This window comes from Gambusia affinis, linkage group LG18 (assembly GCF_019740435.1).
Source record: "Gambusia affinis linkage group LG18, SWU_Gaff_1.0, whole genome shotgun sequence".
Taxonomy (NCBI): Eukaryota; Metazoa; Chordata; class Actinopteri; order Cyprinodontiformes; family Poeciliidae; genus Gambusia; species Gambusia affinis.
In genome coordinates this window covers 620,849-636,111 of record NC_057885.1, presented here as the reverse complement: position 1 = coordinate 636,111, position 15,263 = coordinate 620,849, and the positions used below count along the sequence as shown (strand labels likewise).

At 40.7% G+C, this 15,263-nt stretch overlaps 1 protein-coding gene across 1 annotated transcript; it reads right to left on the bottom strand.

The window, feature by feature from the left end:
- Window positions 1-9,061: 9,061 nt before the first annotated feature.
- On the bottom strand, window positions 9,062-15,177 carry phf23b (PHD finger protein 23b). Its single transcript, XM_044097062.1, has 5 exons — window positions 14,493-15,177; window positions 13,292-13,323; window positions 13,092-13,184; window positions 11,127-11,739; window positions 9,062-10,723 (listed from the first exon to the last, which is right to left on the bottom strand). Exons 1-5 carry the CDS (start codon window positions 14,518-14,520, stop codon window positions 10,530-10,532), a joined length of 960 nt encoding a protein of 319 aa, XP_043952997.1. The 5' UTR covers window positions 14,521-15,177; the 3' UTR covers window positions 9,062-10,529.
- Window positions 15,178-15,263: the final 86 nt, after the last annotated feature.

The window sequence follows — 15,263 nt, the reverse complement described above, 5'->3', positions numbered from 1 at the left end:
TGGGCATCACATATAAGTATCGACCAATCATGATCCCCCAAAATTAAGGAAATCAGCGCCCAGAAATGAACTGGTCAATAAATCAGTTGGCCAATAAATGCGTCCTATTTTATACATGTATATAACGTAAACAACGCTGCCAAAGATGCAATAAGCAGGTGTGTGAATGATCTAATGATTTGATTGCTGACTGCAGCCAGCCCACACTGTTAGCAGAACTAGAGGGCCTCAAAACCAAATTTCGCTTAGGGCCCCATGGAGACTTGGGCCGGCCCTGTGCACAATAAACTATGAGGTGGAGGTGGCCTTCTCGCACAAACTGAATGCAGCTGCAGGGAAGCCGCCGTCTCATCTGGCTGTCACATTGCTATAACAGCCACTAGAGGTCACCAGAACTTCAGAAAATAGAAACTCAAATCTTCCACATTCCGTGGTTATGGCGCCTTTTCGATCCTGATCCGATTGAATCATCATGTCGTCATGTGGATTAATGGGTGTCCCATTACTTAAAGTTGGACCGTGAGTGAAACTTCTGGTTCTCTTTCACCTCTAAGGTTACTGATTTAATTATATTCGGAAGTAATATGGCATGGATTCCAAAACTAACCACTCTAGCAAGGTGACATTTTTTGAGAATTGAGAATTGCTGCCTATGCCATATATTACAGACTATGGCCTTTGGTTATGATCAAGTGGAACGAGTGTATTTTAATAGTTTTTGACATTGTATCTCATACATTTGAGGCACAACAATTAAGTTTCAGCATTGTCTTCAGTGCTAAGTTCCCACAACATCTATTATTACCAAGTTCAGAGAAATAAGTAAGCTTTCTTAACTATTGCCAACACAGTTTAATTTCCAAAATAAAAACATTAAGTCACATTTAACACTGCAAATATACTGACACTACAGTTAAACAGCACTGTGTATTCATTTATATCACAGAACCATTTATTTTCAGCTCTGCGAAAGATATGTAAATCCTTCAAATTAAGTTATCTTTTATTGTTTCAGCCTCATCTCACACTGTTGAATAAGCTAAGAAAAAATTTAACTTTAGCACTGTTTTTATTTAACTTTGTTTTTATATTTAATTTGAACCATTTTTAATTCATATCCACCCTTTCCATTGCTGTAAGTGTGAGGAAATGACCAGAAGACAACCTTACCTATATCTACAATTAGTGCAATAATTAAAAAGTTTAAAACAGATGAAAATGTTGCGCACAAGCTTGGATGAAAACCCAAGTTCACGTTGCTTCAGTGAGAATGCCGGAATAGGAGGAAAACAATCTCTAAAACTCACTGTCCAAGAACAGCAGCAAGGATCAGCATCGTCAGGCTACCACATCTCCATGGCAACCATTTATTTGGAGAGAGCTTTAACAGGAGGGCTGATAATAGCAAACTGCGTTACTGCTTGCAACATAGAGGGAGTTGCCAGGCGTGCCGACAAAATATTTCCAAACAGGGGGCCAGATGGGGCTCTCTGACAATGTTGGGGTGAAACACCAAAAGCAAAAGCTGCAACAGAAAGTCGAGCATGGACATGCAGTGTTATGGCAAACTCTTATGATGACCAATCAACACCTTCAGTGAGTCCTACATTTGTTTCATGGACTACATTAAAGTGAGATGACAACCACCAGGATTTAATGTTGCTTACATTAACAAGTCTTATGATAATTTCAGATCTAAGACTGAAAAATATGCATCTTCTATATAAAATTAATTGGAATGTATAACAACAAACCCTGCAAAAGTAAAGTTATACGTAAAACTCACCAATTATCCAGCAGAAGAGTTTTTAACTTAAATCATACCTGCTGCATGTAGGGTGGTAACTGGTATCAGGTTTTAGCAAGTTTTGAAAGGTTAGTTTCAAATCTGCAAATTTTATGCATTTCATGTAGTTAAAAGACCTTTTTATGACATATCAGAGGCAGAGTAATTAACTTTCTCTAGCTATGCGGAGCATAAAATAACAACACTTCCCTTCCCACTCTGCTGCTTCACACTCCCAGGACACTTTCCTTTTCACATCAGTATCCATGCAAAGAGACTGATGAGATGAAAATTGGAAATGTTTCTTGTCTCAAAAGACGTGGAAAGTAATTTTGTGGAAACTAGAGAGCAGTCCCCCACCATTTTTATTAAGGTTTGAAGTACTGGTTCAACAAAGACTTTGGTGTTTGTTGAATATTTTCCACCTGTGCAAGACAAAGACTATGATGAATGTAAATGAAAGAAGTCTGTTGAGCATGGGTGCATTCAGAATAATCATTCAGGGTGTTAGTCTTGCATGTTTGTTTCTTGCTTTAGCAAAACATCCTGGCTATTTCTTAATACACAAATCATCAGCTTTAACAGGGGATCTCATTTAATTTCTTGGACTCCCTGTCAGTGTTTCTGCCAACAATTACTGGCAACATGTTTCCACAGCGACGCTCTGCCTCGTGTTGATCTGTTTGGTGAATGCTCACGTCTGCGGAGGGGAGTCTGTGTTTGCTGCTATAGTTAGCAGTGTGTGGTACTTATAGGGAACTGGACCGGGGCGGAGTAACGAGGACACAAACACAAACACATTCATGGCTCATTAAACAAAAAAGACATCCATGAGCACGTGGACAGAGACTGATGCGACGGATTCATGTTCATACAGTAATAAATATGAAGATACTCAATAAATGCCACATTTCCATCCTAAACATTTCTTTTTATATTAAAAGAAAGAATGAAAAGAACAAAAGAAAAAGAAAAAGAATAGTGAATAAGTATGAGAATAGAAAAATATATCAGCTGCTTACTTTTTATTTAAAAAAGTAATTTCCCTCAATGGCTAGATCACACATATATATATACACTGGGGCAAAAAAGTATTTAGTCAGCCACCAATTGTGCAAGTTCTCCCACTTAAAAAGATGAGAGAGGCCTGTAATTTTCATCATAGATATACCTCAACTATGAGAGATAAAAGGAGAAAAAAAAAATCCAGAAATTCACATTGTCTGATTTTTAAAGAATTTATTTACAAAATATGATGGAAAATAAGTATTTGGTCAATAACAAAAGTTCATCTCAATACTTTGTTATATAGCCTTTGTTGGCAATGACAGAGATCAAACGTTTTCTGTAAGTCTTCACAAGGTTTTCATACACTGTTGCTGGTATTTTGACCCATTCCTCCATGCAGATCTCCTCTAGAGCAGTGATGTTCTGGGGCTGTTGCTGGGCAACACGGACTTTGAACTACCTCCAAAGATTTTCTATGGGGTTGAGATCTGGAGACTGGCTAGGCCACTCCAGGACCTTGAAATGCTTCTTACGAAGCCACTCCTTCGTTACCCGGGCGGTGTGTTTGGGATCATTGTCATGCTGAAAGACCCAGCCACGTTTCATCTTCAATGCCCTTGCTGATGGAAGGAGGTTTTCACTCAAAATTTGACGATGCATGGCCCCATTCATTCTTTCCTTCACACGGATCAGTCGTCCTGGTCCCTTAGCAGAAAAACAGCCCCCAAGCATGATGTTTCCACCCCCATGCTTCACAGTAGGTATGGTGTTCTTTGGATGCAACTCAGCATTCTCTCTCTTGCAAACATGATGAGTAGAGTTTTTACCAAAAAGTTCTATTTTGGTTTCATCTGACCATATGATATTCTCCCAGTCATCTTCTGGATCATCCAAATGCTCTCTAGCAAACTTGAGACGGGCCTTGACATGTACTGGCTTAAACAGGGGGACACGTCTGGCAATGCAGGATTTGAGTCCCTGGCGGTGTAGTGTGTTACTGATGGTAGCCTTTGTTACTTTGGTCCCAGCTCTCTGCAGGTCATTCACCAGGTTCCCCCGTGTGGTTCTGGCATTTTTGCTCACCGTTCTTGGGATCATTTTGACCCCACGGGGTGAGATCTTGCGTGGAGCCCCAGATTGAGGGAGATTATCAGTGGTCTTGTATGTGTTCCATTTTCTAATAATTGATCCCACAGTTGATTTCTTCACACCAAGCTGTTTACCTATTGCAGATTCAGACTTCCCAGCCTGGTGCAGGTCTATAATTTTGTTTCTGGTGTCCTTTGACAGCTCTCTAATTTTGGCCATGTTGGAGTTTAGAGTGTGACTGTTTGAGGTTGTGGACAGGTTAATGGCACCTGTTTGAACCCGTTATCAAACAGGTGCCATTAATACACGTAACGAGTGGAGGACAGAGGAGCCTCTTACAGAAGAAGTTACAGGTCTGTGAGAGCCAGAAATCTTGCTTGTTTGTAGCTGACCAAATACTTATTTTCCACCATATTTTGTAAATAAATTCTTTAAAAATCAGACAATGTGAATTTCTGGATTTTTTTTCTCCTTTTGTCTCTCATAGTTGAGGTATATCTATGATGAAAATTACAGGCCTCTCTCATCTTTTTAAGTGGGAGAACTTGCACAATTGGTGGCTGACTAAATACTTTTTTGCCCCCCTATATATATATATATATATATATATATATATATATATATATATATATATATATATATATATATATATATATATATATATATATATATATATGTTATAATTCAAAGTTATTTTCAAAATGAATTATTTTCCTTTTTATTCCTAAATATTCACTTTTTTTAAAAATAAAGTTTTTACACAATTGCGAACAGCAAAAATAGTTATTCAGAGTCTTTGTTGAATAACTCATTGTGTTTGTAGGCATTATTTCAGCTAATTCAAAACTTTATTTTCACTGTTATACTGGATCAAATGATCAAAATTGAATAAAATACATGAAACGAATCTTTCTCAGACCTCTGAGCCAAAACCCAAACCTCAGAGTGATCTCTGAACCAGCATGTTCATGTTGCATCCTTTTGCCTCTGTGTTGTAATAGAACAAAACGCATGTCCCACACCCAACCTCAGGCTCCTAATGAGGCCTGTCGCTGATAACGGAGGTAATCAGCGCAGCCTATCTGGCCTCTGCCCCATGCCGACATGCTGTCACGGTTTCTTTACTCTCCCCTCATCCATCAGCACTTGCTCTATCTTTGGAGGGTCTCGGTATCCTAAAATAGCAATAATTAGGACAGGGTGGGAAAAGAGGAAAAGTGAAAACGTGTCTCAGCCAGCGTACCCAGGGAGCGGACCCCCGGCCTGCCCCGTCCAACGCCAATCTCTCCATCCAGGCTGGCTGTTCTGTCTCCCCTCTGTTTTGTTTTCTGGAGACATAGGCAGCAGGCCGGCGACAACCGAGCAGGAGAAGGAGGGGTGTGTGTGTGCGTGTGTGTGTGTGTGTGTGTGTGTGTGTGTGTGTGTGGTCTGCGTTGGGTGGTGTTCTGCAGAGTCCACCAGATTACCACACACACTGACATCCTGGTGCTATCTCCGATCTCCCAGAGCTTTTGTCTGACTTCTTCTAATGCAGAATTAGTGCAGACAATAAAACCAAAATAAAAAAACTCAGTGATTAGTGATGCAGGTTTACAAACTATAACACGCATTAATGCTTGTTTTCTTTAATCAGACTAATTTTCTGTAGAAATCCTGCACAGAAACCTGCACATCTGCTGCCCAGATCCACTCACTGTCACTTTCAACCACTCTCCACCTGCTTAGTTTTTTTACGTGCATTTTTCTAGAACGGCTTATTATACTGACTTCTGTCATAATATGAACATTTCAGTAATAAATATGATGCCTAAAAAAAAGAGAGAGAGAGAACTGCAGAGATGTAGAAACGTTGCAGCTGTTCTGTTATTAAGGCAGAAACTGACGAGAAGGACTGGTTACCAACATGCAAAATAAATAAATAATTTTGAAAAATAAATTGTAGAGGGAAGAGGCCTTTGTTTTTGGCAGCCTTTAATTTGACTACACTAAAAAAATATTAAAAGTACGGTAATTGCCAGTGTCACAGTTGCTTGTATTTCAATATTTATGAAAATCAATGAAATTGAAACTTTTTTTTTCATTTATATAGTTGATCAGAGTTTCCATTAACATCTAATAATTACTCCATGATTTTTCATAACCATTAGCAGCTGTTAGATGGTACTTTTTGCCCACCAGATTTTCAGGTATAATGTTGTACTTGTCTGTCCTTCCAGTAAAAGGGTTGTGTTTTCTGTAAACACAGCCCTGTGTGGATACTGTGTTATCCATAAGATATTCATGAACAGTCTGCTAAAACATACCATGATGTGCTTCCATCAGACAAGACTAAGTTTGAGCTTTTCAGCAACAAAACATTCCAGGTGGGTTGAGGGTTTAATACCGAATGGACACGCGTTGAAGCAACTTATCCCCACTGTTAGGTATGGTGGAGGACCTGTGATACTGTGCCCAGTCAAGTGTATGGTCAAGCGTCCTGAACTCAATAAAGAAAAAAAAAAAAAAACATCTTTGGGATGAATTAGAGTGAAGACTGAGAGCCAGCCTTCTCAGCATTGTCTGACCTCATCAAACTAAATTTTTTTTAAAAAACACAAAACTCAAGCTTGTGTGTGTGTGTGTGAGTGTGGGTCTAATTTTTTGTCAGGGGAGTTATATTAGAAGATAAAACCAGCTGAAACTGGCCTGAGGTCAACAGAGCGCCCCCAGGCGAACCCATGATGGAGAAAGTAACAACATCCTCAACAATGTGGCCTTATCGTGCCAACATCTGTCCTCGCTGAGGGTGTGTAATGTGCATGTATGTACGTGTGTTGAGGCATGTTGTCATCGTCCAAAAATCGACTGTAGAGACTTAAAAAAAAAAAATCCTGAAAATACCGGCCAGTAAGGCGGCAGATTTAATTGGTTTGTCTGAACACACACACAAACAATGACCCTAAACAGCCCCATTATGGCCCCATAATATAAACCCACCCTGCGTCCATGCCTACAAATAGCCTCCACACTGGTCAGCAGCACAGACCCCGCAGAGCTGCAGCCCAGATCTTTGAGTGGAGAAACCTAAAGAGAATATTCAAGGTGAGCACCTTCATATTTATGCCTCATTATATTGATTCCTGTACTGAAGCATGTGCATCAATTCCTCCTCCCAGATGATCTGCTCCAGATGTGTGCTCCCACTGCTTGCTCTCTTCATGCTGTTAGAGCAAATATCTGCTGCTGTGATACCTAGGGTGAGATTCCCCGCCTCACACACCCGAACAGTCAGACCCAAACACCTGCAGGGATTTGATGACGTGTTGGTTTCTGCTCTCAGGAGGTCCACTGGCCGGACCACGAGGTCTTTCACCACCTGTCCGATGCCGTGGACACGGGGGACCTCTCTGTGGGCGACGCAGGAGAGGTGCGGAGGGGAGCGGACGATCCCTCCGGGACCCCCGTCGACCCAACGCTGACCGGTTCCGTGCGGAGCCAGAACAGGAGCAAGAACCCGAGCAACCACAAAGCCAACGACAAGAGGTGAGGACGCAGGAAGAGCCTTTGGGTTCGGATGGAACACAAAGACAGGTGTTAGATGTAGGAGATGGAGATCTGAATTTGAGTTTATTCTGTCAGGGTGGAGTCCTTTCGTGAGTGCATGTTAAAAATAAGAAGGAAAATTAACTTCAGAAATGCACACTACAACAAATAAAGAGTTTAGAGGTGAAGTGACATCCTGAAAAGTATCGCTTTTGACAGGAGTAAGCTGAAGTTTACAACTCCATAAAGGAAAATAAACTACAGGCTGAATAATGTTTAGATGAGCTGAAATTGACCTTTTTTGGGAACTTTCAGGAGGAAAATCGCTCCTCTGGACTCCATTGGCCGTTTTCAGATGCCCAGCTCTCGAAACCGAAAGGTAAGAAATCATATCTTTATACAAAGTCGTACTGATGCATATAAAAGCTTTAGAATATTTTTTTTATGACGACTTCATGCTTATTGTCCTATCTGTGGGTGGCGGCGACGTGAACGTGGCTCCTCATCCAGACTCGTCACTTTTCCAGCTAAATTATTGATCCAATTGTAGATATCGGCATGCTTAAACGAGCAATTATTTTCAGATATGTCGTATCTGAATGGCATTCTCGCTCGTCTTTGCTATTTTCAACAGTGACAAAGAGAAGTCTGTGTCGCAGCATATTTATTCCACAGGGAAATCACGGAGCACTAATTAAAAGTTCCTAGAAACTTCTAAAACATATTTCCAGCTACATTTATTTTATAGATGTCTTACTTTGTTAGGGCTCTGGTTGTTTTAGTTTTTTTTTTGTTGTTGTTGTTCCTGACTAAATAAATAAACAAAAAGTAAAAATTTGATTTTTCTAAAGCTCTAAAGCAACTTGCGAAATTTCAATTTCAGTATGTTGAAATGTAAATAAAAAAATATTGAGAAATTTAGGGAGGATTTTTCTTTAAATATGGGACGGAAAATCTTCAAACAAAGCAAATTATAGCCCCAGTTTCACTGGAGTTGGGAAAATTTATTTAACTTCTATATTTCATGAAAACCATACAGGTATAGCTGTTTGAGACGACGTTCATATTTGGACCCCGTTTTAAAACCCCAAACTATTTCCTGCACTGCAAACATTTTTAGTTTTCTTGGTAGTTACCTGTTTATTCTGAGATAAATTTGTTCCGCTAGGAAATTCACTACATCACCTGATTTCAGCACATATAAATAGTAAATTGGTGTGGCAGTTAAAAAAATAAATAATTACACCAAGATTGTTATAATAGTAATAGATAAATAGATGAATTTTACCTTATTTAAAAGTTCCAGAGATTCTTCCACATAATAAAAAAAGAAAACATATATTGAAAGTGTACAAATTGGTTTTTTTTCTCCCTTAGGAAAAGAAATCTGTCTACGGGGAAAACTGAAACACCTCTCTGCTGTCTGATCCAGGATTTTTCTGCAGCTATCTTTCGTATTTATTCAACTATTTGTATTTAATTCATGACCAAACTAAGGTGGGATTCTTTTCAAACATCTCCCTCTAGTGGCAGAGGACAAGCATGACTGTTTTGTCGTGTGCCTAAACTCATTTAAAAATAAAAATGGTCTTACAGTGTTTGTGTGTGTGGAGTTATTGGTACGTAAAGAAAGCACGCAATTTATGATCCCAAAGATTTTTTTTTGTTTTGTTTTTTATTCGAGCTACAGTTAAAGAAAAACAATATCAGACTGCAGAAAATATAGACTTTGCTTGGGTATTCTCTCTTTTCACTTTCACATATGTACAAGTTGTCAAAGAACAGGATATGTACACAGAACTGAAGTTGTACAGAGAGCGCAACTACTCCCGGAGACTTGCTAAGACTCTCGCAACCAACAACAAAATACAATGGGTAGAAAATAAACAACGCCACAACCTATGCAGCCTCAACTTACACTTTTGTACACAACTTTGTTCTCTAGGCGAGACGATCTCTTGTCCTGAAGTGGGCACATCTCTGCTCCCACTTGACGGGAAAGAAACAAAAAGCCAAGGAATAAAACAGTTATATGAAATAAAACATATTTTACAGCCGTTCATAAACGAGCCCAGGCTCAACCTTGACAACACAAGGAGCCGTAACCAGGTGCTTTACAACAATAACAAACCCAAACTCTTATAAAGATGAGATGATTAAAAAAAAAAGAAAGAAAAAAAAAATCCCACTCAAAAACAACCAAGTTGAACAGATTTCCTCCGTGGATCTCATTCAAAAGCAAGTTGGCTACTGATGACGGATTAATGAGCCAAAGACATTCAACCACCTCTCAGTGACTGCAGTGGAAACATATCTGGGTTTTTACATTTTTTTTGTCTCTCTCAACGCGACTGCTGGGAAGAAAAACCAAAAAGATGAAAGAATAAAAAAAGATCTATATGCAACATACCTACTGCGATGAGTTTGCAAATTTTAATAAATTAATCAACTCTTGAGTGAGAGAAGCGAGAACTTTATACGCCGACGTTCGGTGAGCACCACCGACAGAAATAAAGCGCCTCCGAAATCAAACTTTCAGAAAACCGTCGAAAGAAGAAGAGAAAGAAAAAAAAAAAAAAAAAAAAAAAAAAAAGCTGCCCGTCGAACATCCGTGACATAATTGAAGCAAATTAACCGGAGTAACAATTTCCTTTTTCTTTTGAGCTATACAATAAGTTACAATTTTAAGTCAATGCGAAATATACGTCTAACTTGGATTGGTATTCTTTTAGATACAAATTTACAAGTCGGAAAAAAAAAAGCACCCTCAGGAGGAAAAAAAAAAAAAAAAAAAAAAAAAAGTCAAAAATATGCACAAAGCCAATTAGTGTGGGAATTAATAAAGCAACAAATGGTTCTCTCTACTGCCACCGGTTCTTCACAGTCTGCAAAAAAAAAAAAAAAAAAAAAAATGGGGAGGGGGAACCAAAAACAAAACAAAAGAAAAAAAAACACGCCAGGGATAAATAGATGGTTTTTTTTGTTGTTTTTTTTTTTTTGATTGTCAAAATAATTTGTGCAACTGCAGAACCAGTTGCCTCCCAGTTGGTGAGAATTTAGGCTGTTTTGGCTGTAGGCATCGAAGTTAAGTGAGTTGTCGAGAGGACAGCGGAGAACGTCCTTCTTAGGTGTCCTTTTTGTGTCCCGACCGCCGCAAGTCTCTGCACTTCTGACAGTAAAAGATGTCGGGAACGTTGGACTTTTTGATCTTCGCGCACGACAGGTGCACCCATATGCCGCACTGGTTGCACTCGATCATCGGCCGCCCGGCGAACGGCTTCCCGCAGTAACAGGTGATCAGGTCCCACGAGTCGTCGCCTGCGGTAGATTGAGAGATCGCAGTTAGCGGACATCAACTAATTTAGCAACTGATTAATCGTCAACTGGAGTGTGCAGACTGGACTGAATCATTAGTCAGAGCAGGAACTAAGCTAAAACTGGGCAAAAATTTGCACATTTTGCAATTAAAGATTTTTGACAAAACTCCTCCAGTGGTAAAGTTGTAGCTTCACCCAGTACAGATTTACTAATGGAAAGCTCTTACTGCATTTTAGCCAGTAAGATGTTTACTTTCTTAATTAATAACTAATCGGATTAGTCATTTACATCTAATACTGAATTTTAAAAAAAAGATTTGAAAAACCTGAAGAGTGTGCCATTTTTGATCAGATTAATCCAGAGACGTGTGGATTACTAAAATAAAAATAATCGATTATCCTACCTGACTCCACCATGATATCTTCGTCTGCGATCCATGTCTCGCCCTCGCTGGAGCTCATCTCCGCTTCCCTGATGGATTCGTCGGGCTTCCCCAGGCCGTGGATGCTGGAGGTGGAGCCGCCGTGCGACGCCAGCTCCTCCCTGGCGGCTCGGCCCTCGGCTTGCGAATTCCGCGTCTCCGAGTCCGTCTCGCTCTGGGCGGTGGAGCTCTTCAGCTTCTTTGCTTTGGGCTGTTTGGAGGAGTTCTTGCTGCGCTTGATGCGGGCCCGCTTCTCGCCCTCGCTGCTGCCGCTGTCCGGCGCCGCCGTGGCCGAGCCCAGAGACAGCTTTTTCAGCTTCTTGTCCTTCTTGCGTTCGGCCTTGGCGCTGGCCTGGCTGTCGTACAGAGAGTCTTTGAGGCGCATCTTGTCCAACAGGGTGCTGTCAGAGTGCATGCGCCGAATGTTCTTGCCCTTGTTTGCGCGCGCTTTGCGCACAAACGTGTGGATGGTGTGAATGTCAGAGCTCCCGTCTGGCCAGGCGTTGCCAATGGAGCTGCTGCCCCCGCCGCCCCCGTCCGCCGACAGCCCTGAGCTGTGCGCCGAGCTGGACGAAGTTGGAGACCAGGAACTTTCCTGCAGATCAAACGTGAACAATGAGAGTTTGTCTCCGTTATCTCATAAAGAAGAGGCAATAATGCTACATTTGAATGTTTTGTTGGTGGCGGGGGGGGAAATAAATAAAACATCCATTATAAGTGATGCTTCTTTCTAGGTCTCAACTTTTCTGCTTGTGAATCACAAGCGATTCTCATGCTGCAGCGTTGAAATTTTTCATTTCTAATCCCATTATGTCATCAAACTGGAAAAGTGGAGATTTTTCCCAGGACCTTTTAGATCATTCTGGACATTTCAGCTGCAAAACATATCAAATTCTACAAATCTCAAAAAGCACAATGAGAAAGATGGCTCTGCGTTAGTCAGTTTGTTAAAGAGATGCTTTTCACTGCTTTCATCCGCATCTAGAGTAACAGACTTGATAAATCACCGGATTAGTCTAAAAACGACGAGATTTGGTAAAAACTCAAAAACGGGAGATTCAGCGGTTAACCTGGAATCTAGACCAGACAACTTAGTGCCATTTAAAAACTCTGGTTTAAGACGTGATCCTGACTAAACAAAAGCAGCTCTTCTTTTCAACAAATGTGCAGTAATCTGTGGATCCTCTGTCAGGAACTCGAAAATAGAAATCGGTTACACAAATAAAGTTCTGATAAGACGAGTCAAAAGTCGGGCACCATTCAAACAAACTGGAGGCAAAATCGCTGATCACAAGCCTATATTTGGAGTTAAAGAAAAAACAAATATATATACATACGAGAATCAAACCCAGACTTCAGCACTGAAAATATCTCAGCTGGTATTTAAACTCCCGCCCTTCAGAGGACATGTTGGCAAACTACAGAACCTCAACTTAACTACAAGAGAGCTGCTTTTTAAGATGCTGCAAATGTAAAAACACCTTTCCGTAAAAACACGTCACCCTGGCAGCTTTGTCCATCCCAGCAGACAAAACATTTTATTTGCATGCAACTCACTTTAGCGTATAAAGTCTCCTAAACAGCCTAAACAGCTGTGCACGATTTCAGTGCATGAGGGCCAGAATCCAGAGGGCTTAGGATGTTTCCCAGCAGTAACCCACCTGATTTTTATTAATGGGTCATTACCGGGGCCTCTGCCACACTTGATTCATTTATTTGAATCAGATTTGCTGGAGCAGGGACACGTCTTAATCAGCCGGGGAATAACTGAGTGCTTCATTTGGACAACTGTTTTACGTCTTCTAGGTACAAATGCTGAAGCAAATACAACAGGAGAAGAGTTTGTGTGCATCATGTGTGTTTCAAACTGATCAAATGAAACATAGCTAGCTAACATTTGTAGTAATGGTTTAATAAAAAAATAAAAAAAGAAAGAAAACAGCTCACCTCTTTTGGACTGGGGATGTAGCCTGCATAAGCCAGAACAAAGCTGCAGAACTTGTTGAAGTCCTCAACAGTCCTCTTTTTTCTTTCTGGAGGCTACAGAAAATAGTAAGGCTGCTGTTAGAGGAAGTAAATCTCATCAGTGTCGAGCTGCAGCCTACAGCTAACTCCAAATGAATGACTATAATAATAAATGTGCTCACCAAGGGCTCCGTTTTACACGTCAAAAGTGAATCTGTGGGAGACAAACAAATAAAACGTTTCTTTAAATTACAACCGAGCCTGCTTGTGTGAAATAAAATGACACTACATTGTTGCCTGAAGGAGCGCTGCAAGACGAGTGAACTAATACTAGCATTAGCAGGCTAACCCGGGCCAATAACTTAATGGGGATTATTAACGACAAGCATGAAGGGCTTATTTAAAAGTCTGGTTCGATTAGTAACTTTAAACTCCCAACAGCGCCGAAAGGTGGGGATAGTTGCGACATAAAACCGAAGAAATCCAGCAGACGACAGCGCTAGCTGATAGTAACACCCCCGAACAACCACAACGGAGGTCATCTATTCATTATCTGCGAGTCATTATAAACCACTCTAGTTTATATCAAAATGTTCATATCAACCATATTTATGTATGTGGATTTAATCAACAGAGAATTATTAATAGGTTTGCTCTGTAGAACTGCTACTGGCACTTAAATTAAGGTTAAAAAAAGAGCTAAATGGCCAAACAGCTTGAAGATAAAGCATTAAATTCAGACAGTTGTGCTTCTCTAGTCAGACACATTCATTACTTTTCATGTTGGTTTGACTCAGGCTGTGGATTATGTTGGTCATCGGTCACTTCACGCTGGCTTTTTTTGAAATGGAAGTTGGAAGGAGGAGAAGCTTGTGTGCTAACTTGGGGCTAGCGAGGTACTGCTAACGTTTAATCGGGCGTGTCTGGTTCATTAACGTTTTTAACTTCGAATCAGATTTTAAAATAGCAATTTTTGGCGACATATTTCAATTAATACTTTGGTTGAAAGCGCATGTAAATGTGCACAGAGATCGAATTATTGATTAGCTTACATTTAGCTTTTAGCCTTAGCTGTATGATTCGGCGCGTTAGCTAACTAGCCAGACCCACATACCCAATTTTACTATAAAACTACAGTAGGTACATTAAAACTACACCTATTTTATAGCAGTTATAATTTTTCGGTACATTAACAACATTAAGTGGATTAGAAGGAGGCGAGCACAGCTATTAATACAACCTACCTACGCAACTAAAACGTAGCAGTAGCCTTAGTCACAACTTACGGGGCTTAAAACCCGTAAAACGGCTGTTGACCGTTAAAACGGCGTTATACTGCAAATGTTGGAGCAATCATTTCTAAACAATCTTTATCATACATACCTTGGTGGTCAGACATTATGTCGAGCATTGTCGCCTAGCCGACGAGGCCCCGATTCAAGGAGAAGCTGCTTCTCAGCTAGCCGGAGAACAGCAGCCTTCTCCCGGCGTGGTTGCACCTTATCGCCCGGGTAACTTGGCACTGGAAAAAGAAGCCAAGGACACTAAGGACTAGGGAGAGAAAGTCTTCTTGAAGACGGTCCACAGTAGGATCAAACTTGTTGATATCCCCTCGGTCAAGATCCGTAACAACGGCAGCCGTTAACCGAGCACAAACAAACCACTTTTTTTAAAAGTCAAAAAATAGTAATTCCTCTGTCGCCTAGCGTGGCGAGCTTTTAAGATCCGCGTATTTCGAGCTTGCATTTGCAAAACCCATCGCTAAAGCGAAGAAGGAAGTGTATAATCCTCAAATTAGCACAAATGCTATATACAAATCCATGGTGAGAAGCTCTCGCATGAAGTTTGTCGATTCTTCTTTCTGGGTGTAGAAACCCACTAGACTTTGGGCTTTATTCCGCGCGGCAGCAGCTTCTCTAGGAGGCAAAAAGGGGAGGGTGTCGTTAAAAAAGATCGCCAAGAAGAACACAGTGAGAGGGATTCCTCTTCTCTAATTGGTTTCCAAGATTACATAGCATTCGCGGATAGGCTGGTAGGATGACAGAGGGCGGGATCGGTCCGCGGAGCTGATCCAATCTACCACCAATCCTCCTGAAGCGGCTATGCTCTAATTCCAATCATGAATGCTGGGTAACGTAGTCTTTGTGTAGCACT

What these genes read in the sequence shown, in the direction of transcription:
- phf23b (XM_044097062.1), bottom strand. Translation starts at nt 14,520, where the DNA reads ATGCTCGACATAATGTCTGACCACCAAG. An exon ending in CGTGTAAAACGGAGCCCTTG is followed by an intron (nt 13,185 to 13,291) that starts GTGAGCACATTT and finishes TATTTTCTGTAG; the next exon opens with CCTCCAGAAAGAAAAAAGAG. An exon ending in AGATATCATGGTGGAGTCAG is followed by an intron (nt 10,724 to 11,126) that starts GTAGGATAATCG and finishes AATCTACCGCAG; the next exon opens with GCGACGACTCGTGGGACCTG.